The sequence below is a fragment of the Triticum dicoccoides genome, chromosome 7A (assembly GCF_002162155.2).
Source record: "Triticum dicoccoides isolate Atlit2015 ecotype Zavitan chromosome 7A, WEW_v2.0, whole genome shotgun sequence".
In the NCBI taxonomy this organism is placed as follows: Eukaryota; Viridiplantae; Streptophyta; class Magnoliopsida; order Poales; family Poaceae; genus Triticum; species Triticum dicoccoides.
Genome location: NC_041392.1, coordinates 686,558,264 through 686,581,723, shown reverse-complemented (window position 1 = coordinate 686,581,723; position 23,460 = coordinate 686,558,264). Strand labels below are relative to the sequence as shown.

General features: G+C 42.3%; 3 protein-coding genes, 1 long non-coding RNA gene and 1 pseudogene across 4 annotated transcripts; 2 read left to right on the top strand and 3 right to left on the bottom strand.

Annotated features, from left to right (window-relative positions):
• Positions 1-846: 846 nt before the first annotated feature.
• LOC119327785 lies at positions 847-1,535 on the bottom strand. The gene is made up of 2 exons (XR_005158695.1): positions 1,420-1,535; positions 847-1,070 (listed from the first exon to the last, which is right to left on the bottom strand). It is a non-coding gene; the product is annotated as an uncharacterized LOC119327785 (long non-coding RNA).
• A 2,407-nt stretch (positions 1,536-3,942) lies between these two features.
• Positions 3,943-4,823, top strand: LOC119333897 (annotated as a pseudogene).
• Positions 4,824-5,053: 230 nt separating this feature from the next.
• On the bottom strand, positions 5,054-9,383 carry LOC119334671 (endonuclease V-like). Its single transcript, XM_037607214.1, has 10 exons — positions 9,291-9,383; positions 9,027-9,139; positions 8,654-8,924; positions 8,089-8,151; positions 7,589-7,628; positions 7,183-7,247; positions 6,955-7,071; positions 6,694-6,822; positions 5,476-6,610; positions 5,054-5,207 (listed from the first exon to the last, which is right to left on the bottom strand). Exons 2-9 carry the CDS (start codon positions 9,080-9,082, stop codon positions 6,557-6,559), a joined length of 795 nt encoding a protein of 264 aa, XP_037463111.1. The 5' UTR covers positions 9,083-9,139; positions 9,291-9,383; the 3' UTR covers positions 5,054-5,207; positions 5,476-6,556.
• A 1,245-nt stretch (positions 9,384-10,628) lies between these two features.
• LOC119330121 (probable E3 ubiquitin-protein ligase LOG2) lies at positions 10,629-13,989 on the bottom strand. The gene is made up of 3 exons (XM_037603241.1): positions 13,625-13,989; positions 12,346-12,850; positions 10,629-11,026 (listed from the first exon to the last, which is right to left on the bottom strand). Exons 1-3 carry the CDS (start codon positions 13,897-13,899, stop codon positions 10,895-10,897), a joined length of 912 nt encoding a protein of 303 aa, XP_037459138.1. The 5' UTR covers positions 13,900-13,989; the 3' UTR covers positions 10,629-10,894.
• A 1,590-nt stretch (positions 13,990-15,579) lies between these two features.
• Positions 15,580-16,258, top strand: LOC119332779. The gene has a single exon (XM_037605932.1). It carries the CDS (start codon positions 15,592-15,594, stop codon positions 16,153-16,155), a length of 564 nt encoding a protein of 187 aa, XP_037461829.1. The 5' UTR covers positions 15,580-15,591; the 3' UTR covers positions 16,156-16,258.
• The last annotated feature ends 7,202 nt before the right edge of the window (positions 16,259-23,460 follow it).

Below are 23,460 nucleotides of genomic sequence, written 5' to 3'. Positions count from 1 at the left end.
ATGCTGACGCGTGGCCAAAAGCCCTCCTGTCTAGGCTCCGCGCACAGGCCACATGGAGGCCCTTCTATCCTGGTTCTGGATTGAACCGGGACTAAAGGGACAGGGCATTAGTACCGACCCTTTAGTCCCGGTTTAGGAACCGGGACAAAAGACCCTTACGAACCGGGACAATAGGCCCTTTTTCTACTAGTGCATCCCTTCCTCTGGACAACATAGGCAGTGTAGATCATCAGCTTATAATCTGTCAGAGAGAAGCATGCTGAGGTATTTTGCAGCGGAATGGTCCGAGCTGGCACCCGAGAGCGAGCTGAAGGGGTTGCAGATCAATGCCCTCACATCTTTCTGGTATGGAGGAGCCACTTTTCTGAAACTTTGTGCGCCGGTCAGTGGCATGTCCGAGCTTTCCTTTCTTTAAGAACTAGAGGGTAACCCATGTGTTGCCGCAGAATCATGGTAGAAACAAATGCAAAAGTTTATGCTTGTGTGATTGCTTGTCGTCGGTAGATCGACGTGCGCCCCGGATTGTTCTATCAGTTACAGGTCAGTGAAAACTGCTTAGGGGAAAATGGCCGACATGTCACCACAGCAATGGCACGTGCAATGGCAAGATTTTCGTGTCATCGTGCTCGACGGGGCTGCGACGAGCACCATCTAGAGTTGGTCGTGGACGATGGGGGGCGACGGCATCGAGCACCATCCCGTCACCATGATCACCATGAAATACCGTGGTCTGGTGCTTCATAACACTTTGATCCCGAGATGGTGCGTTAGAGACCATTTACCGTGCCGGGGCACGTGTGCCTAGCGAGTATGTTCGCTCCTGTGGTCTCCCCACTGGTCAAAGAATTACCTTTAACTCCTACCGACTCACATTTTATTACCGATGCTGATTGTACACACGATTACAAGACATTTGAGAAATATAATGGATGACTATTCAATGCAGCAGCAGAACTGGTAGAGCGGCGGCACGCACTGCCCTCCTTTGGAGTAACCGCCGGGCGACTTGCACCAGTTGTCGCAGTCCGGTATGTCCTCGCATTTGCCTTGACACACGTACTTGCCCTCTCCTGCATGCATGCGTCCATAACCACAATGTTACTAAAACTGAGTCAAGACTGATTCAGTTCAAAAGTTAAATCACAAGATGATGTAGGACTTTTTAACAAAATTTGTTCAATATCTGTAGAATCAGCGGAAGATCCTATGTTCAAACAAACTCGCTCCGTAACTTAATATAAGGCGTTTTTTTACACTGTCGACATAGTGTTAGAAAATGTGTTATATTGAGTTACAAAGGTAGGAGTAGCATTTATCCGGTCTCGCCGTTTCGAGAGAACCTGCACTGATCTTAGATAGAAATTGAAGGCTTCCATTGGAGTGGTAGAGACCTAAAGAGCCATGGATCGACACACATACCTGGGGTGAGAAGGAGGGAAGAACTGGCTAGCGCGATGACGAGGATCTTGAAGATGAGAGAGAGAGAGGTTGCAGCCATCTTGCGGAAACTATGAATGTCTTCTTGAGTTAGTATATGCCGATGCATCGCAGGAATCCTCATCTCAACAGCATGTTTATATAGACCGAGCATTAAAGGGCATAGGACAGCAGTGAGAAGATATGCGTGAACTTATTAATTACTCCAGTCCTTTGTTTGGCATCATCTTCATGTATTTATTGGATCCACTGAAAAAGATGTGGACGTACGTGGTTGTGTAAAATTGGATTACTCCCGCCAGTCTGCTTTTTACTGTAACTCACACGCGCCCGTGTGTTCTGTAACACACAGAGCTAGCTTTCTGATAGCAGGTTGCTTGCTTTCCAAAGATTTGGATATCCCAAAGGAAACGGGTCCAATGTTTGTCCGCAAACTATAGGATCCGAAACGAATTCTCCAAAAAAAATCATGAAAATATTGCTGAAATCACACACACACACACACACACACACACACACACACACACACACACACAAAACTACCTCTATCATCTTGTGCACACAAACAACAATAATGCTAACTGGCAAACGTTTGCTTGGAAGGAACTCCAAGCGAACATGCTCGCAGCCGATGGCCGTTTTTCAACAAAATTGTCTTCTCTAGGAAGGAATTGGCATGCTAGTATGAAGAAATTATCACTTCTTATATAACTAAAATTGTCATGAAAATCATTCGTAAATGTCATCCTCCCCAACAAACGTTCACCAGCTAAGAGGGTCCCAAAACAAACAATTATGCTTTGAAGTTCCCTCCAATTTCCTTAACTTCCCTTTTAAGGAGTTAGACCCCAACTAACCATTTCCCTATGGCTATAACTGCTCAAAAGTTTGCACTTCTGCTCAAATTTGAGCAGCCATGGCATTTTTCCCCAAATATCCTCTTTCCTTTCTCCCAATGAAAAATAATGGCTCAACCACCAGCGTGCCGCCCAACTGACCACTCCCCCTGCCGTTATAAAACCGCACCGTAGCCCCATCCAAACCCTAATGCACGCCCGTCGTAACCCATTTATTCTGAATCGCCGCCACCACCACCGAGCTCTCGACTCTGCTCTATCTCGCGGCCTCCCCACCCACGAGTACGCCTACTCGTGGTAGAGGCGGTGGGGGTGTGGCCGTGGCGGGCGTCACGATGGCCTTCTCAAGTTTCGACAACGATAATGAGCTCGATGAGGCACCCACAACGCCAGGGCATCAGGCTCCGACAAGGCCTGGTCTACCTCTTCTATAATGATGATTAGTTCATTTTAGCTCTATTTAACTCTTTTTACCTTTAATAAAGTGGTATCTAGTTTAATTGTGCACTGGGATGTTTAGTTATGGACTGTTATGTATAGTTAAACACTACATGGTCTTAACCTAGTATCAGTTTGAGATTCCAATGACTTATCTTTGCACTTTCTTTTTATTTCCAGGAGTTAATTTTTGGAGGGAACCTCCAAACCTTTTATAATCCTCATTTTCTAGGAGTTAAGATTTGAGAAGAAGTTTAAGGGAGTTCTAGAATAAGGAAAGGGTGCTAAGATGTGGTAATCGATAGATGAGCCCAGGCTCATCTGCACTTTATCAACAGTGAACTCTAAAAATAGTTTTAAAAATCCCAAAAATCTAAAAAAATTGGGTATCCAAGATGCTCGAGTTTGCAAGGAGAGAGCAAAAATTCGTGGCGAAACAACGTTCGTGGAGCTATATACAAAAAAAGAATTTCTTTGGCATTCAAGACGCTCGAGTTTGCAAGGAGGGAGCAAAATTCCGTGGGGAAACAACATTCAAGGAGCTATTCACAAAAAAAGTGAGTCTCCAAAATGTCTTTTCAAAGTTTCTTTGTTGTTGAATTTTTTTAGAGCTCCTTGAATGCCGTTTCAGCACAAAAATTTGCACGCTCCTTGCAAGCATCTTGGATGCTATTTTTTATTTTCTTTTGAAATCGTTTACTAATTTTTTTTCAAGATTATTGTTCATGTGCGGATGTAGACGCCCCAGGGCACCAAAACACCTCTGCAAATATCCTTGCACTATTAGTTTGAGATATGCTCATACTTGTTCCTCATAGTGAAAACCTAGAATATGGCATTTGGTGATTGTATCTGTTGATGGTGGTGATTGAGGGTCGTTCTCCTCCTGATGGCGTTGCTATTGAAGAACCTCATTGTCTTTATGGTGCCAAGAGATGACTGGCGCGGATATGGTCATTATTGTAGTTTAGCGATCGTTGTTTTGATCGTTTCAGGGTTTTTCTTCTCCTTTTTTCTTGCCTAGGCATAGCTTTAGTCTCTTACGGACGTGTTTATATGTGTATGTGTATTTATTGGTTATGTTCATCTCAAAAATAAAGGTTAAGTGTGTGCTCACTACGTTTATATCCACTTGATACTTCATTTTGACTAATAAAATCTACCTTTGTAAAACAAATCGACTAAAGAGCAGGCATTCCGAAGCCAGCATATGCCCTCACGGTTAGAAGACCCCAGAGAAGCCACCAAAAGGAACTGGCAATGGACAGCAGTCGTTAGCTGCACCACTGAACTCATTCCATTGACCAACTTAACTATACTGAGCTATTTGTTTTGCGTGTATATCTAATTGTTTCTGGAGGGTTGTGCTATGCTTGACCGTGGCGAGCGCGACGGACAACCTCATCCACGACGTCCTCCCTGCCGGCTCCGTCAACTTGACGACGGCGGTGGCCCTCGTCGACGCAGTCCACTTCCCAGCCGTTTGACCCGTCGGCGACGTTCACCGCGCGGTTCCACGTCGACGACGGCACCACCGTGCGCGCGCCGTTCATGACGGCGACAGGCTCGTCGCCGTCTTCCCCCGCTTCAGGACTGTCAAGCTGCCCTACTACCGCAGCAAGAACGATGTGCAGCAAGCGACCGCATTCTACATGCTTCTATTTCTCCCGGACAGCACCACCGTCGGCGTCAAGCTCGCTGATCTCTACGTCAACATCGTCATGACACCGGAGTTCGTCAAGAACTACACGCCGGCGGCCAAGGTTCTGGTCAGGCGGTTCATGGTCCCCAAGTTCGAGGCGTCGTCGGACATGAGAGAGATGGGAGTCGGCGGAGCTTTTGGAGGCGGTGACTTCTCGGACATGGTGACCCATGGAGACGGGCTCTCCATCAGCAGAGCGTACCATCGAGGTGGACGAGCTCAGCACTGCTGCTGCCGCCACCACAGGCATGCCCACAGATCAAGGTGGAAACACAGTACAACCTCCGGTGGATTTCGTGGCGGACCGGCCGTTCTTGTTGGCCATCGCCGAGGACAGAACCGGCGAAGTTCTGTTCCTCGATCATGTGGTGAATCCTCTAGCTAAGTGACCCGATGGGTGCGGGAGCACGAACAACTCCACCCCGTTTGCGGCACTGTAAAATCCAAACAGCAATCCAAGAAGATAGCTACAGCTATTTCACAAAATGTTTCATCAGACAAGCAAACGAGTCCCGTCCCGAGCCCCGTAAAATTTCATAAAAGTGTTTCCATTTTATTTAGATGCCATCGATTGTGCCATCGACGACTGATAACAAAAATTCACGGGGAAAGTCGGGAAGGGGACGACGTCCGACCCCGCTAAATGTAGCAGCAGCAGTAATGGTGGAGGGGCAGGCACACCCCTCCCTTGGGGTACACTCCCTTCGTCTTGCAGTAGTTGTCGCAGTCGGGTATCTCCGCGCATTTGCCCATGCACATGTACTGCGCCATTCCTGCATCCAAAACCCTAACGGTAAGTTCCAATTTGTAACAGAGAAAAGTAACCAGTATGCCTTTTGTTTTCTGCGAAATCAGATATGTCCTGAATGAAGTTTTATCAGGTCACACGATGTGTGTATTTGGATGAGAAGTGCTTCACTTCAGAGGATTAGTGCAAATAACCAGTTACAGCTTACACAACTGATTTAATAATAGAGATGGAAACTGTGCTGATCTTAGATTTACAAAAGCAGATTTGGATGGAGTAGAGAGCATAGATACCTGATGAGAAAAGGAGGGCAGCACAAACTATAGCAATCACAAGGATCTTGCAAACGACGGAGTGAAAAGTTGCAGCCATCTCAATGTTGTCTACGTAGGTCTCTGGAAATTAAGCAGAAGTGTTCTTTGTATATGCTGCACTGCTGGTATCTCATCTCCACATGTTTATATAGGCAGTGTGCATTAAAGAGCATAATCGGTTAGATCAAAAAATATATATTTTTTAGAACGAAGACGCTGGACGCGTCCGGCTTTAAATTAATAAAGCCCACAACTAGGCAGCGTGACTGACAGAGTCTTAGATCACAAACACGAGCACGGAGGCTCCGGCCAAAGCGAGCGCATAGTCTGGAGAGTTATCCGGCAGGCCGAAAGCAGCACGGAGCAAGCAAAGTAGATTACATGGCTTGAAGCCTGAGCTTAATCAAAATATATATGCTGTTAATTGATCGGTAACATCCCTTCGAGAAGGAAATCTATCAGATTAAATGCAAGATGTGCTTGAGATTTACGGCAGTACAATGCCTTCCCATCATGGCTTTATTGTACTGGAAGGAGATATACCAGTGCTTTTGCTGAAGTGTAAATCAGAGATAGATACTTTGATAATTGGGGAAATCCTTTTGAGAAGAAAAAAATATCAGATTAAATGCAGAAGATATGCTAGTGATATTAAAGCAGTACAATGTCTTCCCATTGTGGCTTTATTGTACTGCAAGATTTTTTTTTCTTTGCGAATAGTTGTACTCCAAGATATACCGGTGCTTTTACGGCCGCACAAAGCAGCACTGCTGCGATGTATATCCAGGTCCTTGATTCTTCTTGCTAATTGCTATGTGCATTGTGCATGTGCACAGCAAGATGGACAAATTCAGATATTGATACAAAAAAAAAGGGCATCACAATCTATTTTACAGCCAAACTGTTCTGGGATAAAATGCAATTCCATACTAGTATTAGAGAAGGCTGTACATTGGTTACTTGAGGTTCCAATGCCTCGTCAGTTTCTTTCTCAAATTTCACAACAGCTAGAAAGATGTGAAGGCTATCCAAGGGTACAGTTTGCCATTGTCGAATCTTGTTACTGCTGTAATCTTTGGTACTTTTGGAGGAATACCTTCGATCTTATATCAGCCTGGGCAAATGATGGCCAATTAGTACACAAAATGCAACTGCCGACGTGTGGAAACTCGATATATGATATTCTTTAAATTTAACCTGGCGTGTAGGCTCTGGAACACGATATCTACAGCAGTACTTCACTATCCCAATGGCAGAGTCGAGCGAAATGCGATGACCAACTGAGATGTAGATTGGCCTCGATGAACCAGGGCATGAACACATTGCCTAGGACAAGTTGTTTGAGTTCATGTGCAACAAACATACATTTCATTAACAGGAAGTATATAAAAGAAAGGAAACCCCGTTACACGTTTAGCAATATAATATAAATTTTTGGTGCAATATAGAGTCTCTTACCGCTCCCCATGTCGTCCCAGACTGCCCAGTCAATGAAATACATTCCTTATTGCAGTTTCCTTTTGCTTCAAGCTGTTTTCTGACTTCAGATTGGTCAAGACCATCCACATGGTGCAACTGGAGCATTGAAAATGCTGATGATTTAGTCTTCCCTAAAAGTACAACTGTGGGAGAAGAACTCGAGACACTACAAAAAAAATAATTGCAACAGCAGTAAAATTAACCTACATTTTTTCCAACTCCGATGGTTGGCAGGTCTGCAAGGACACCAAGATGACATGCTAAACCAAAACCTGCTGAACATATATTTATTAGAGGATGACCAATTCACATATATTAACTACAGCTAATGCAGCTTGCCACAAATATGCATAACGTAACAAGATGTATTGTATCACCAGGATTACATGTTAAGGGCTTCAGGGATTACAAATGAACTCATTCTTTCATAAACACAGAAATCACCTCAGTCTTACGAACTATATCAATAAAAAAATCCAATAACACCGCGTACATATTATATGATTCTAGAACCTAATTTCACATGTGCAGCGTATTCTACTACTGCCAAACTTGCTACTATTAATTGAAAACTGTAAAGAGTGCATAAGTGTGACTGTAATTGGTCTGTTACCTCGTGGATGGAGTAACCCATTTCCATCAACCATGAGTAACTGCCAAAGCAGAATGATAAACCTTAGAAAATGCACTGGCAAAGAAAGATGATTACTACATGTTGAATTAGAAAACTACTACTGTTATATGTAAAATGTAAATTCACATGAGATTTTAATCCAAAATGAATTCTCTGACTGCATAGTAATGTACCTTTTGTTCTCGTCATCACAGGCACACCAACAGGAAATAAGGCATGCAACCCCATGAGATAGTTGAGAATATATCCTCAGTAACCCTATTTGCCAAAGAATCGTTACATCTAGTTCCTATTCCCTTATGTGGACATTTCGGCAAGTGATGTCATCTAACTTAAGCATGCTTGCAGCTTTTTCTTCTACGGAAGTTCCTGTTTGCTAACAGAAATGCTATACAGAACATCATGTTCTAAATTAGTGTTATTCACCAAATACAGGCTAAGATTAGTAGAGTTGCAAGCACCACAAAGGATAATTCTACCTGAGGGTAGAAATGATGAGCATTGATCTTCATCTTCTCCAGGAGTCCTAGAAGAATGGGGGCCTGCACAGGTAGATAGTTTTCTTACATATGATACATGCAGATTCATAAACTGAAGAAAGATAAATGATCACAGATGTTTGCAACCAAACAAGGAAGCAAAGTCAATCACGATTATCTCTCCTATGTTCTATGATAACTAGACATTGCCCTGGCAACACTAGACTCACTTCTGACTCTAGAGATAACAATAAGCTGAAGGCATGTCGAGCACGTAACAAATAACACTGATTGAATCAGATTTTTTTCAGCCTGATTTGCACATTTGAGGACTACTGTCCAGACATAATAAACTTTGTACCATTGATGCAAGTAAAGACAAGATTGTTCGGTGATACAACAGTAGTCCAAGAATTTTATCTTACTTATTTACTGTCAAAGCAAATTAAACTGTAGAGGTCCAACTGAAGAACAAAGTGTCTACCATAGATAAACTGCACGTGTCTATATCTTCATTGTTCCAAACAAATTCAGCGAAAGAAAGTGCATATATGGTGTGTCATACCTCTCTGAAAGCAAGAAAACCCGGAATGTAAGGCACTTGCATCCGGACAACATCGAACTCCTCATGGACGATTTCCAAGGTATCGGCATCCAGAACCACCACCGCGGCACACGCTGTAGACGGGTCTTCTTTCAGGAAGCTAATGTCAACCCCGCCTATATACTTCAGCTTGCCCCTGGCATCACTCTGGTCTGACTTCGAGCTCACCGAAGGTAAAGACCACTCGAAATCATCCTCAAGAACGAGCCTACCCCTGAGAAAATCCTGCGTCCTGCATCACCAGACAGCATGAATCGAATCTACTCCCTTTGATTCAACCTGAGACGAACTGAATGGAAAGCTCATGGAATCGATGGATTGGGCATATACAGACCTCGCCCATTGTTGCTTCTGCAGCTCCAGATCAGAGCCGTCTCCTCCTCTATCCATCACCCTTCCGGTTCCTGCTCGCACGGTGGTCCGGAGCTCTCGGGGGGAGATGGAAACCTAGGAATTTCAAGTTGGATTGAGGAATCGATCGAATGGCTTCCGCAGCAGCTATGCGCGCGTCTACTACGCGGCGCGGCAGCTTCCGATCAGTACCAGGGGAACAACGGGCGGGCGAAGCAAGCAGCGGGAAACGCGCCGCGATTCTCACCTGTAACGGCGGGGGCGCCTGGTCGATGCCGGCGGCGAGCTTTTCCTCTCCGGGAACAGGCCGACGACTCTCTCTCTCTCTCTCTCTCTTCTTTTTTTTCTTTGCTTTGTTTGGGCTTCGGGCTGATAACGGTGGTCCTGGGCTCCTCGTTGTTCACTTTCGTTTCCTCGTTCATTTCCCCTAAAAGAAGTGCATATCTCAACTCTCAACGCCTACCCTAGCCTAATCTACAAAACACAACTATAATACCGTCTAAGAATCAATGCCGAACTCTTAAAACCGGTGAGGATTCAACCCTCCCCTCTCCACACCCTGGGTTTGACCCGTTGATCATCCGGTCAGCAAGCCACTCAGCAAAAATTGAAAAATTGCAGAGAAATAAAAAAATCTGTAAATAGAAAATTCCAGAAAAAACCTTATATTTTTTAATAAACAAATTCTAAATTTGGGGAAAATGAAATTTGACGATAATGTACATTAATTTAAGTTTTTTGAAACTTTCTTAAAATTCTTAGTATTGTTTTCCAAAGTATACATGTTTTTAAAAAAAATGCGGGAATTTTGAAATTTTTTTGGCAAAATTATAATTTGATGATAATTTTCATTATTTTTAAGCAAAAAAGTTGAAGCTTTCCAGAATGCTTAGTATTGTTTTCTTGATTTTACATATTTTTTCAGAAAGTAATGAAAAATTTATTTTCTGACAACATTTCGCAAAAATTGGGCAGAATATTACCGCTTTTTTCGATTTTACAATTTTTTACAGAAATATTTCTTGTTTTTCTGGATTTTTTATTTTACAGATTTTTTTGGTTTTTCCTGGAAATGTTGAAATTTATACGAACATGGCTTGATGACTGGATGGTCAACTGTGTCAAAACCAAGGTGTGGGGAGGAGAGGGTTGAATCCTGGCCGATTATAAGAATTTGAGGTTGATTTTTAGACGGTATAGTTAGTCATAGATTAGACTAGGGCAAGAGTTGAGGGTTGAAATATGCACTTCTCTCAAAAAATGCATGTTGTATACAATCTGAAGGTTCATCGTTTTTCCTTTGGCAATGAATCTATCCCAGTTCTTGTTGACATGTTGTTTTTACTTCTAGGGGAATGAATCCTGCCTGCAGCAGGTCCTCAATCAATCCTATCTTAATCTTAATCAACAAGATCACTAGATACTTATGCTGACCAGATTTTCTCAGATATTTATATAAATTTATTCTGACCAGATTTCCTCAAATTTTATACTGCAAAGGTTTTCTCCTTCATGTTCTAATACGAACGATTTTCACAACAAACAACATACCACAACACATGCTAAACAGATGCAGACATAACACTTCACAAACGAAAATGGAAACCTTCAACAGAGCTACGTGTAACGTTAGAACCAGTCGTACATTTGAAAGCTCAAGCCCAGACAATAGATGTTGCCTGTTTTAAATTCCATGTCACACGCAAAGAGAACATCACGGTCAGCTTAGTGTATACCTTCCATGTTCTGTTCTTTGCCGAAAGCACGGTAATTTCATTTTAACACGCGATATATATACATCCAATTACAGTTGCTAACAATCAAACGGAACTTCCTTTGAGGGTTCCCAAACTACTGATCTCCTCCTTGATGCCTGGGTGTGCTATCAACCTTAATCTCAAGAAGGCTCTCAACAGGCTGCCTGCACATGGGGCATTTGTTGGTCTGGAACCTTAATGTCTGAGCACACTCCCTGCATAGGCACTGCAAAAGAGCACACGGCATGATTTTCAGTTTCACTGGTTTCATGAAGATGACAGGTCAATGAAATTTGGCTTATTTTCATCTGCAACATAAGATAAAATGGTTGCATCTTGAGGAATATATGAAACACGATTGTATTAATTTCAGCTAGATGTATGAGAAAAGGTAGAAACATTGGGCACGCTGCTACAGACATAAGGTTCTTGTGTTGGTTTCAAGCTAGGGGCCAGTTTACAGTTGATATACTGTGCCACGCTGCACTGCCGTATATGCCCATATGGCCCATATCTGTAGTAATTTTGAAGATTTTGCAGTGTTTCCAACTATGTACGTACAAAACAGAAATTCATGATATTCACATTTTGTGGCTTTGGTAAGTAGTAGTTCTTCCATCTATGGGCGACTACAAATGAGGCCTGATGTGCTCTAAAACTTTTCCTATTCATTTGTCAGGAAAGCATGGAAACAGTGCAGGATGTATCTTTGCCAAAATAGCAAGCATTGAAGAAAGCAGAAAGAAATGGGAATGGATATTACAAGTAACTAGCTAAACAGCAGGACTTGGTAAACTTTCCTGATAAGAAACGAATAGTTATTTCGATGCATGCTAACCAGATTACTGAGTGCATTTCACAGCAATTGTGGGTGCTTTTTAATGTTAATCAAATATGCAATGATGAATGTGCACACAAAAAAAATACCCAAAAAAGAAAATTCCACAATGAAATAAGAACCAAAGACTCTACAAAACTGATACTAACTTTGTTAAAAAAATACTCTAGATGATGTTTTAGACAGTGACATGACCTCCAGCAATCATCTTTCATCATTGCTTTCTGTACAGCTTAGAAGAGAAGTATAAGATACTCCCTCCATTCCTAAATATAAGTCTTTCTAGAGAATTCCAATATGGACTACATACGGAGCAAAATGAGTGAATCTACACTCTAAAATATGTATATATACATCCGTATGTAGTCTATATTGAAATCTCTAAAAAGACTTATATTTAGGAACGGAGGGAGTATTATATTATGACATATTATTCCACAGATATAATAAAATTATTTTCACTTTGGCAAACTAATTTTTTATATAGTAGTAGTCACAGTTAGAACTCTTTGACAACGCGCTTTCTAGGATGCAATGCATTTGTGGATGGGGGTAATATAACTAATCTTGCCAGGCCTGTTTCCATCCTAATTTTCTTTAAGAAGAAAGGTTATCAATTTTTATATTTAAAACAAGTTTCAACAGCCATAAGCCTTATATCTACATCTATACATCTAAAGGACATTTAGTACAAAAGGATAACCTACCATATGCCTGCATGGAAGAACAGTTGTATCTCTTGGTTCTGTTAGACAAACCACACATTCTTTTCCAGAATCATCCTCATTAACATTCCTGTCAGCTGTGTTCCTGTTCCCAATACCGTATATCTCCTGCAAGACATATCTGGTTCCATTTACCCACAGTATCTGCTGCACAATGTTGATCCCATATTCAGCACTGTCTTTCTTAACAAACACAGCAAATTTAGCCAAAGACTTCGAGTCTTCAGCATCATGTTCCCTTCCTAATTCTTGGTTACTTGGCACACCCACTTCCACTTTCAATGCAAGCGGAAATACATGATCCTCCCCAACCTTAGTTAGCTCAGATTCCTCAAACATTGAGAGCTTGATTCCAGTTCCACTAGGTTGCCTGAACTCCTGACCATGACCTTCCTTAAAAGTTACCGTGACAGGTTTGAGCAAATTTTCCTTTGTACCCTTCAGGACAGAATCATCAGCTTCTTGTGCAAAGAAGTAGACTGTTATGCTGTTTGCAGGATCAGAAATTAAGAGTCAGTATTTGATTAAAAATAACATGACAGTCTTGTCAAAATATTAAAAGAAGTAGAGGCACGCACTACACAGGTACAAAGCATGAGATGCTACTAATAAACACTATGCAACAAATGGGCATAAAATGGGGATAGTCAAACCTCGGAACGGGACAGAGCCAGGCATGCATTTGAGAAATTCATTAAGCATAGCTTTGCCATGGTAAAATTACAGAAGGTAGTAGACAACCCAAGACCATTAAAGCTCCATTGAGCCTCATGTACCCTGAGTTTTTCACTTTCCCACACACATGAATATGATTAAGTTCAGATTCCATACCTAGGCCTACTACTTCCTTCAACAACAAGCCGTGCAAACAATATACAGTACTCTAATATATCAAGTGAAGACCTCCCTTCTTCACCAAGACAAGCACATACATGAGCCATAAGTGCGCCATAAATCTGTTTCTACAGGTTACTGCTCCTTGTTACTCGGACTCAAATATGAAGAATTCAGAAAGTTGACACGGAATGTCCCAGTTTTGTTCAAATGGACAACAAAACACAAAACAAAAGTATCATGTGGCTCCAACCAAATATGAAAGTATCATGGCTCCAACAAAATATGTACATGACGGCAGAAATTTTACACTGGCTAACTAATATCATCACGGGATAAAGCCTAATGATCGGCCACAAGGGTCCACAACGACACTACAGGCCTCCATCTAATCAGCAAAACAGAGAAGAGTACGAGGGGGGCTGACCTCCCGGGGGCGTCGGCGTCGAAGGAGAAGGCGAGCAGGTGGCCGCCGCCGTCGTCGTCGCGCTCCAGCCGCAGGGTATGCCCCTTGACGTTGACGCCGGCGCTCACCGCAACGGCCCTGTGCCGCTCCACGTGCGTGGGGAACGGCACCGGCGGCGGCGCGGCGGCGCCCGGGCGCCACGGCGGGTACTGGTGGTAGTACGGTGGGGGCACCCCATGCAGATGAGGCCGCGGCGGTGGCAGGTTGGGGCGGCCGCTGCTTCCGGCGTTGCCCATCGGCGCGTCGCCGTCGCCGTCGCGCTGCGATTTAGGTTTTTGCTTGACTTTTAGTCGAGTTTTGGTGGGGGGTAAACTGCGGCTTCGGTTCGGCCGAGTGGATGTGTATTGTGTAGAGGGGTTACTATTACTACACGGGTACTGTCTCAAGGCACACAATTCGTGGATTGGGTTTGCTATGCGACTATTTTCTTAATAATAGAGAATGATAAGGACAAGATGCAAAACTTATTTTCGACATCTTTTAGAGTACATTAAGAGTGAAGAATAATAATAATTTTAATAGCAGTGATCTCTATTGTTTTGGACAAGCTCAAGAGAAAATGCATGAATGTATTCAAATATTTACCTGCAACAGGGGTGATTTGCTCGTCAAGTACCTGGGATTTTCCAAAACATGACAGGAGATTAATGGACATGATCTCTCTTTTGTTGTCCTTCTCCTAGCAACAAAAAAGAAGACGATCATTCTTAAGGTATGTGGCATATGTTCTGATTGTGTTCACGTTCTCAAGCAGCAAGGGGATTTCTGGACTGAGTTTGCTATGACATCACAGATTACACTAAAGGTGAAGAGAAGGTCTAATGGAGAATATGACTAGCGCTAATGAGGATGCTAACACGTATCGACCTTTGTTAAATTCTTAGGTCATATCACCTTATCTATATCTATACCAATATAAAAAAACCCAAATGGGCAGATCCAAACCATCTCGACCGTCAAATCATGTTATCTAACGGTTCAAATCGCTCCAATGTTGAACACCAAACACGTTTAACACTTTAATTACCCATCACTGCGATTGGTTATAAACACATTTTGACTCAGCGCTATCTTTAAAATCTGTCATGTAATTAATATCCTACCATTCCCGCGAAAAAGTAATTGATATCTTACCAAATACCAACGTGCAACAGATATATCTTAACTAATATAACGCACAACTAATATCCTACCTAATATAAACATGCATTACATGTACATTATTACTAGTGACTGTAGTGTAAGCATCAAACAAATATGTCATGTGTAATTTTTACAGGACACATGTGGTTCCTAGTTGGATGCCTCGGATTGGTATGAAATTTAATTCCACAAAAGAGGCTTGGAACTTCTGGACGTGTTATGGAGAGTCATATTGGTTTTGATGTAAGGACAAATGATGAAAACAAGAGAGAACTCGATGGAGTGATCACTTCAGCAAGATATGTTTGTTCCAATGAGGGCTAAAGAAGAAAAAGACAAGAGGGGTGAAGAAACTAAACGATGAGGAGGAGGAGTGGACGAAAGGATAAACATAGGACGAGCGAGAAGTAGAATGGGCTAAATACATAATGTTACATGTTTTAAGTAGAATAGTAATGCATACGTGCAATGCACGTTAATATAAGGCAGGAAATTAATAACTGCACATCGATATCAGGGATTTTTTTTATTGCACATTAGTATTAGGTAGGTTATCAGTTACACGTTAATTACATGGATATTCTATATTTGGCATGTTATTAATTACACGCTAAATATGGATTTGACAATGTTGGATAGATGATTATCCATATCTTTAATCAATTCAAACCAATAAAAGATATGCATTTACAACAGACATTTGAAGGATTAAAGAGCACACATGCTACAAATAGTGCAATATTTTGCATCCTCGATGGCACGGAGAAATCCAAGGTAGAGCCGCAATGAAGATCATTCTCCTCCTCCTCATCCTTGCACCCCTCGGCGTGTCCGTCACCGCCCGCCTCAAGTGCCCCGGCGTGCCATACAACGGCGCTGTGGCGACCTGCTACCATGGTTGCGGCACGAAGCTCATCTACGACCTCTGCATCAAGACAATGCAACAGGGCCACATCGACCTATCTCCGTCGCACAAAGAAGAGACCACCGCGTACGCCATCCTCGTGCTAAGCGCCGCCGTGGAGTCCACGAGGACCACGTCGCACACGCTGACCTACCAGCTCCAGAAGAACGCGTCCATCTCCGTCCAGGAAAGGGCATTCTACGGGGCGTGCCTCACTGACTACGTCGCGGCGTTGAACTCCCTCGACCACACCCTCGTCGTGATGCTGCCGAACTGCTTCTTTCAGGGGATCAACGACGACTACCTCAGCGCGCTGGCCAGCCTGAATAGTTGTAGGGACCGGTTCATAGGGCCGGCTATGTACACGTCGCCGGTGTACCCCTTGGTTTTGGCCGACCGAAACAAGGCATTGCTGGCTTACTCGCTTGGCAAGTTGTTATTATGAGCATCCCGTAAAAAAAGTTATAATTATGAGTATCGTTAGATCCAGCAGCGGCATGTAGCCCGAACAACGATCAATAAATGCGGGAATTGTCTACACAAATTTACATGTGTGTATGTACCACTTTGTGTGTCCTTTCTTGCTCTGCATATGTAGTTGTTGGCGGGCGAAACCGAAAAGTCCTATGATTTGGGCGACCCCTTACACTAGTAGAAAGCAGGGCTTTGGTTCGAGCGCAATATACACATTAGTCCCGGTTGCATTACGAACATTAGTCCTGATTTGAACGGCTAAAGGCATTAGTCCCGATTTAAATGGGCTCTTTAGTCCCGGTTTAAATGGGCCCTTTAGTCCCGGTTTGAGACACGAACCGGGACTAAAGGGCATCGCATACTTTAGTCCCGGTTCGTGTCTCAAACCGGGACTAAAGGAGACATGATCCGGGACTAAAGGGTGCAATGCCCTTTAGTCCCAGTTCGTGTCTCAAACCGGGACTAAAGGACACATTTCTCAAACTCTACCCCCCGGTGTATCACCATTTCAGTTTTGGAAAAACAAAAGAAAATGTTAAAAACTTCAAAAAATAAAATCCTTCGAGATGTAGTTATATTACTACATCTACTAGTTAGGAAAATTTAAAAACTTAAATTTGGACATGTTTTGCAAAAAAGTGTCATGAAAATGTAAAACGGCTATAACTTTTGCATACGATGTCAGGAAAAAATGTATAATATATCAATTTTTCAGCACAAAAATCTGCATCCGATTTTGACGGCCTATGGCCTGTTTGCAAATTTTTAGAATCCTCAAATTCTAAAAGGAAAAAAAGATATGCCCAAATTTCAGTTTTTTTTTGAATTTTGGTTAAATCTGGTCAAACTATGGTCAAACTACTTATTCAAGAAGTATTAGTGTTACTACATAATTATTCAAGAATATTAGTGTTACTAAATAATTATTTCAATTTTTTTGAATTTTGGTCAAATCTGGTCAAACTATGGTCAAACTACTTATTCAAGAAATATTAGTGTTAAAATAATTATTGTTTTTTATAATAATAGTTTCAACTCAAACAGTGAAACGTGTGACTTCATGCTTAAACTAAACTCCTGAGGGTTAATAGGGTTGACATCTTACTATTGTCAGGAAAACAATAAGTGCAGACTTGGAAACGAGGGGGAATAGAACCCGAAAGTTAAGCATGCTCAGGCTGGAGTAGTGAGAGGATGGATGACCGGCCGTAAAGTTAGATGATTTGAGATGATGATGGATGATTAGAGATTAGAGGTTAAATTGAGCAGTGATGAGGGATGATTAGAGATTAAATTATAAAATAATCCAAAAATTTGAAAATCAACAATAAAATTTTAAAAAATAATTTTTTTAAAAAATTCATAAAATTTTCTTTAGTCCCGGTTGGTGAAGCTCCAGACGGCGGCCACGTGAAGAGCCTTTAGTCCCGGTTCGTATAAGAACCGGAAATAAAGAGGAGAGGGGGAGGGGCGCTTTAGTAACGACCCTTCGGTTCTATGATTTTAGGACACGAGAGTGTTGGGCTGGGAGCAGTGGGGAAATGGAAGAGATTGCCCACTATTGATGATGAATGCAGAAATAACCACAAAGAAACAACGAAGTGTGATTTAACTGGCATGGAGAGAGGGAAAGACGGCATTTCTCCACGGATAAAAAGGGAGATCTTAGCTGATTCATACTCCCTTTGCCCCAAATTACTTGTCGCTTAAATGAATGTATCTAGTCAAATGGATGTATCTAGCACTAATACATCCATTGAAGTGACAAGTAATTTGGGACAATTTATATGAAAACATAATTCTTAGGGAAAATTCCTGTATTTTTAACTCTTATAATATAAAATTGAACCAAAGTTTTTTTCTCCTCCACATCAAGAAAAATGTTGCACATCATCATTAACGATGTTGGAAATGACATCTTTTATTCAGATTATATTGAATATACGGTGATGGTAAAATATCTGATTTCTATTTTCGCATCTATACTAGTCAGTTGCTATCTTGTACACGTCTTGCAAGCATATCTTTGAGATTTTTTTAATTAAGAGCATTTCTAGCCCTTCTTATGAGAAACTATCTTGACATATCACGACATTGAGAGTCCAACATATCTTGACATGTCAGTCCATATATCTTTTTAATTAGGAGCTCCAACATATCATCACATGTCAGCCCATATCTTTTGTGCCATAAACTCATCAATTATTATTTACTCTTTTTGTGAAAAGGGAGCTAAATCTATTATAAAACTTCACCACATGTATAACACCTCAAACATCATAAAAATGACAAGATCTCTAGACCATCAAATGACAACTACCGATGGCAGAAGATCCTCCGACGTGTGTTGTCGCCGCTACCCTATCGGAGCCGGCTTGACCTTGTCGATGACAGCCGAAAAGTCTTTGTGCACGCGCCCTTAAGGACCAACGTCCTAGAGCCACAGTCCTCGCCCCTGAACACTTGAATGGATCCAAAATGATTGCTATCGCGTATGGACCGCCGCCCAAAGAGGATGGTAGGAATCTATGTTGGAGTTTCGTCGACTCCGTCCACAATCTATGTTGGAGTTTCGTCGACTCCAATGGACGGACCCGGGGAGAATTGGAATCCGAAAGACCAACTCAAAGAAGAAGCGCCACAATTTGCTCAAGCGCCGCACCTGCAAGGAATTTACATGCCCGTCCATATCTTTTGTGAGATCACTCATCAATTTATAGGTACTCCCTCCATTCATAAATATACAACGTTCTAGCTTTTTCTCTGAATCAGATGTATATAGAACATCTTGATGTATTTGTTCACTCATTTCAGTCCGTATGTTGGCCATATTGACATATCCAAAACATTTTATATTATATATTTGTGAATGGAGGGAGTATCATTCACAATATTATTGATGATGAAAGGATTATACGATACAAGTAGTGCAATGATGAGCCTCGACGTGTTGCTTCGGGACGTGGTGGCGGCTTGGCACAAGTTCTACAAAAGGATCTACGGCCTCTGTCCAGATGATGGGAAGTTGGGAACGACGCCATTCACGAGACCTCCTAGTCCTATGTGCTGCTTATTGCGACGACTGCCACCATTTCGCACAGGGGAGTCCCTCGCCTGGGCCGGCCCATGCGGGAGCAGCCAACGACGAGCGGTGTGAAAATTCCCCAAAAAAGCAACACGATGGCCAGAAATAAAAAAACAGTGCCATTCACGGGACCTCATATGTGCCTCTTATTGCACCGATTTGCTAGCACGCGACCCCCCGCTGATGGCCACTAGAGCTGGTTAGTGTTAGTGACTGCTCCCCTGTTCACGAATATAAGATGTTTTCAACAGTTCGTTATGGATTATATACGGACTAAAATGAGTGAACAAACACACAAAATATGTGTATATACATTCGATTAAGAAAAAAAGCTAGAACATTTTATATTTGTGAACGGAGGGAGCAATATGCAGTGCGAATATTTAAGAACTACTTGCACGGAAGATACAAAATATTTTTTGATATTTTCAAATATTTCTTGAAATTATGAATAATTATTTATTTATATTTTTATAAACAATATTTTTTGAAAAATATGAACCATTTTTGAATTTGTGAGCTAATTTGAATAGATATATATTTTGAACTTTTTACAAATGATGAAAAACTTGAACATTTTTAAAATTCCTGAAAAAACATTTTAAAACGTGAATAACAAATTTTGAAAACAGGAATATTTTTTAAATTTCGAACAATTTGGAAAACATGAATACTTTTTGGAAAAATCAAACATCTTCCTAAAACACGAATATTATTTGAATTTGTTAAAAAAATGAAAACATGAACAAATTTTGAAATTCTGGTATTTTTTAAAAAGTGTGAGTATTTTTTGAATTTGTGAAAAAAATTTCAAAACCGGAATATTTTATGAAGTTTGTGATTTTTTAAAAAAGGAAAAAAGAAAACAAAAGAAGAGATAATCAGAAAAATTAGTAGAAGAAAACACCAAGGAAAAAAACCCAGTTCAAGAGCTGCAATAGTGTTCCCAAAACAGACCAAAAACCTTCTAGAAGCTTCGCAAAATTGGATCATGTACCACATTGGCGTTGTACAAATGGGCCATGCCAGACTCGTTCACTCGCTTAATCCTTGTGAGAAACCCGGTCATTTTGTCACAGAATGCGACATAAGATGAATTCTGCCATTCGCCTCGTCCCCGAGCACAAGGAGGAGACGGTATATGTTATCCTTGTCACACGTCTCTCACCCGTGGTATACCCGTGGCATTCCTATGACGACTCTAAAGCTCCGATCATTCATGGGCTTGGGCGAGAATGAGCCACCGAGTTGGACCAAGCCATAATAGGCTCGACTTGTTCACCGTATGAGCCCAATTTCCTAACTCGGCTCAGTTTGTTACCTTCTCGGGCAGAGGTGAGTCGGGTCGAGTTGGTACATTGGATTGACCCAAAACGCTCGCTTGGCCCATTCAACCTTATATACAAGTTGGGTGTATTTGGTTGTGAGTAAGGATTTTGCCTGCACTGCATCCGTGTCTCAATTTAGCCTGGCTGAGGAAAAACAGGCAAAAAAATCAACATATGCATGTTGTTTGATTGCCTGCATACCCTCTAACCTGCGTGAGGTGAAACGAAAGGTAAGTTGTTTGGTTGCCCGTTTGTTTAGGCAAAAACACAAGCCATGGTGTTTCATTACATGCAACACATGTTGTCTGGTAAATTCCTCGTGAAGGTGATGAGGTTACCAACACATTAGGTAGACAAAACAAACCAAATGCATACAAATAGATAGCATATAAACATAGTTTCAAACCAAACCAAGCAGTTTTCAACATAGTACGACACTTAAACCAAGCAGTTTTCAACCAAACCAGTACGACATAGTCCAAACCAAACCAACACGAACAATAGAGAGCTCTCCTGGATGTTCACGGGGAGGGCGTCGTTGTGCCTCCTGCACTTGGTGACCACTTCAATGCCATCACCGTTGAAGATGATCACCTTCAGGGTGTTGGGAGTCAGCAACTTGAAGGTCACCATGTACCCGATCTTGATCTGGTGGACAGCGGCGAAGGGTGCCCAACCCTGATTGAGGGTGACCCTGCCATTCATTAGCCGGATAGTGAGCCTCCAGCGCAACCAGTGTTCGTCTTTAGCTTGAACTCCGTCAGCACGGCCGAGAAGTGCTTCGCGAAGTCTAGGGGCATAGGCAAGCACTCTAGCTTTAGGGCAAGGATCACCTTGCAGAAAGTGAGTTGGCCCTTCCACCTCATGGTAGTGCCCGTAGTTCTGGCGCTTGCCGCCGGGGGCTCCTCTAGCACCACATCCTCAGTCGTGGGCAGCATCACCTCGTTCCCCTTCTCCATGGTCGGCACATACACCTTGCTTTTTTCTCCATCTTGATGTGCATTATGAACATCACAATTGATCAACATTAAATCCTATCGTACAAAAGCCCCTATATTTACCCACCCAAAGGCTCTACTGTCACACTCAACACCATGAACCCATCCCCTTCCCCTGGGCACTGAATGGAGGGCCTTCTTCCTCCGGTGCTCACTTGGTGATTGCACCAAGTTCAAGAATACCATGGAATTATGCTCCAACTTCACTAGCATCGACAACATGCACAAGGAGGCAGACACTGTGGTAAAGAAGGTGATATGGAGGAGTTGAAGATGTTGATTCCTGACCCAACGAAGGTCACCATGTCAGTGGACATCCTGCGATGGTCCATGCATGAGGTCGACTCCGACGATGCTGGTCAGAGGGCAAGATGGGCCAAGTACATGGGGTACAGAGCTCCTCAAGACCAACATGTCATAGCATTCTGGACTAAGACATTGGTGGCACCACAGGTCATCGCTCTGGAGCCAGAGGACGAAGAAGAAGCGTTGGAGGTGGTGGTTAGGGCATGATGTCTACTACACAACCTTCTTCTTATAGACGTTGTTGGGCCTCCAAGTGCAGAGGTTTGTAGGACAGTAGCAAATTTCCCTCAAGTGGATGACCTAAGGTTTATCAATCCATGGGAGGCGTAGGATGAAGATGGTCTCTCTCAAGCAACCCTGCAACCAAATAACAAAAGAGTCTCTTGTGTCCCCAACACACCCAATACAATGGTAAATTGTATAGGTGCACTAGTTCAGCGAAGAGAGGGTGATACAAGTGCAATATGGATGGTAGATAAACGTTTTTGCAATCTGAAAATATAAAAACAGCAATGTAACTAATGGTAAAAGTGAGCGTAAACGGTATTGCAATGCTAGAAAATAAGGCCTAGGGTTCATACTTTCACTAGTGCAAGTTCTCTCAACAATAATAACATAATTGGATCATATAACAATCCCTCAACATGCAACAAAGAGCCACCCCAAAGTCACTAATAGCTGAAAACAAACGAAGAGATTATTATAGGGTACGAAACCACCTCAAAGTTATTCTTTCTGATTGATCTATTCAAGAGTCCATAGTAAAATAACACGAAGCTATTCTTTCTGTTCAATCTATCATAGAGTTCGTACTATAATAACACCTTAAGACACAAATCAACCAAAACCCTAATGTCACCTAGATACTCCAATGTCACCTCAAGTATCCGTGGGTATGATTATATGATATGCATCACACAATCTCAGATTCATCTATTCAACCAACACAAAGAACTTCAAAAAGTGCCCCAAAGTTTCTACCGGAGAGTCAAGACGAAAATGTGTGCCAACTCCTATGCATAAGTTCACGAGGTCACGGAACTCGCAAGTTGATCACCAAAACATACATCAAGTGGATCACGTGATATCCCATTGTCACCACAGATAAGCACATGCAAGACATACATCAAGTGTTCTCAAATCCTTAAAGACTCAATCCGATAAGATAACTTCAAAGGGAAAACTCAATTCATCACAAGAGAGTAGAGGGGGGAGAAACATCATAAGATCCAAATATAATAGCAAAGATCGCGATACATCAAGATCGTGCCGACTCAAGAACACGAGAGAGAAATCAAACACATAGCTACTGGTACATACCCTCAGCCCCGAGGGTGAACTACTCCCTCCTCGTCATGGAGAGCGCCGGGATGATGAAGATGGCCACCAGAGAGGGATTCCCCCCTCCGGCAGGGTGCTGGAACGGGTCTAGATTGGTTTTCGGTAGCTACAGAGGCTTGCGGCGGCGGAACTCCTGATCTAGGTTATTTTCTGGAGGTTTATGTATTTATAGGAATTTTTGGCGTCGGTCTCATGTCAAGAAGGTGCCCGAGTCATCC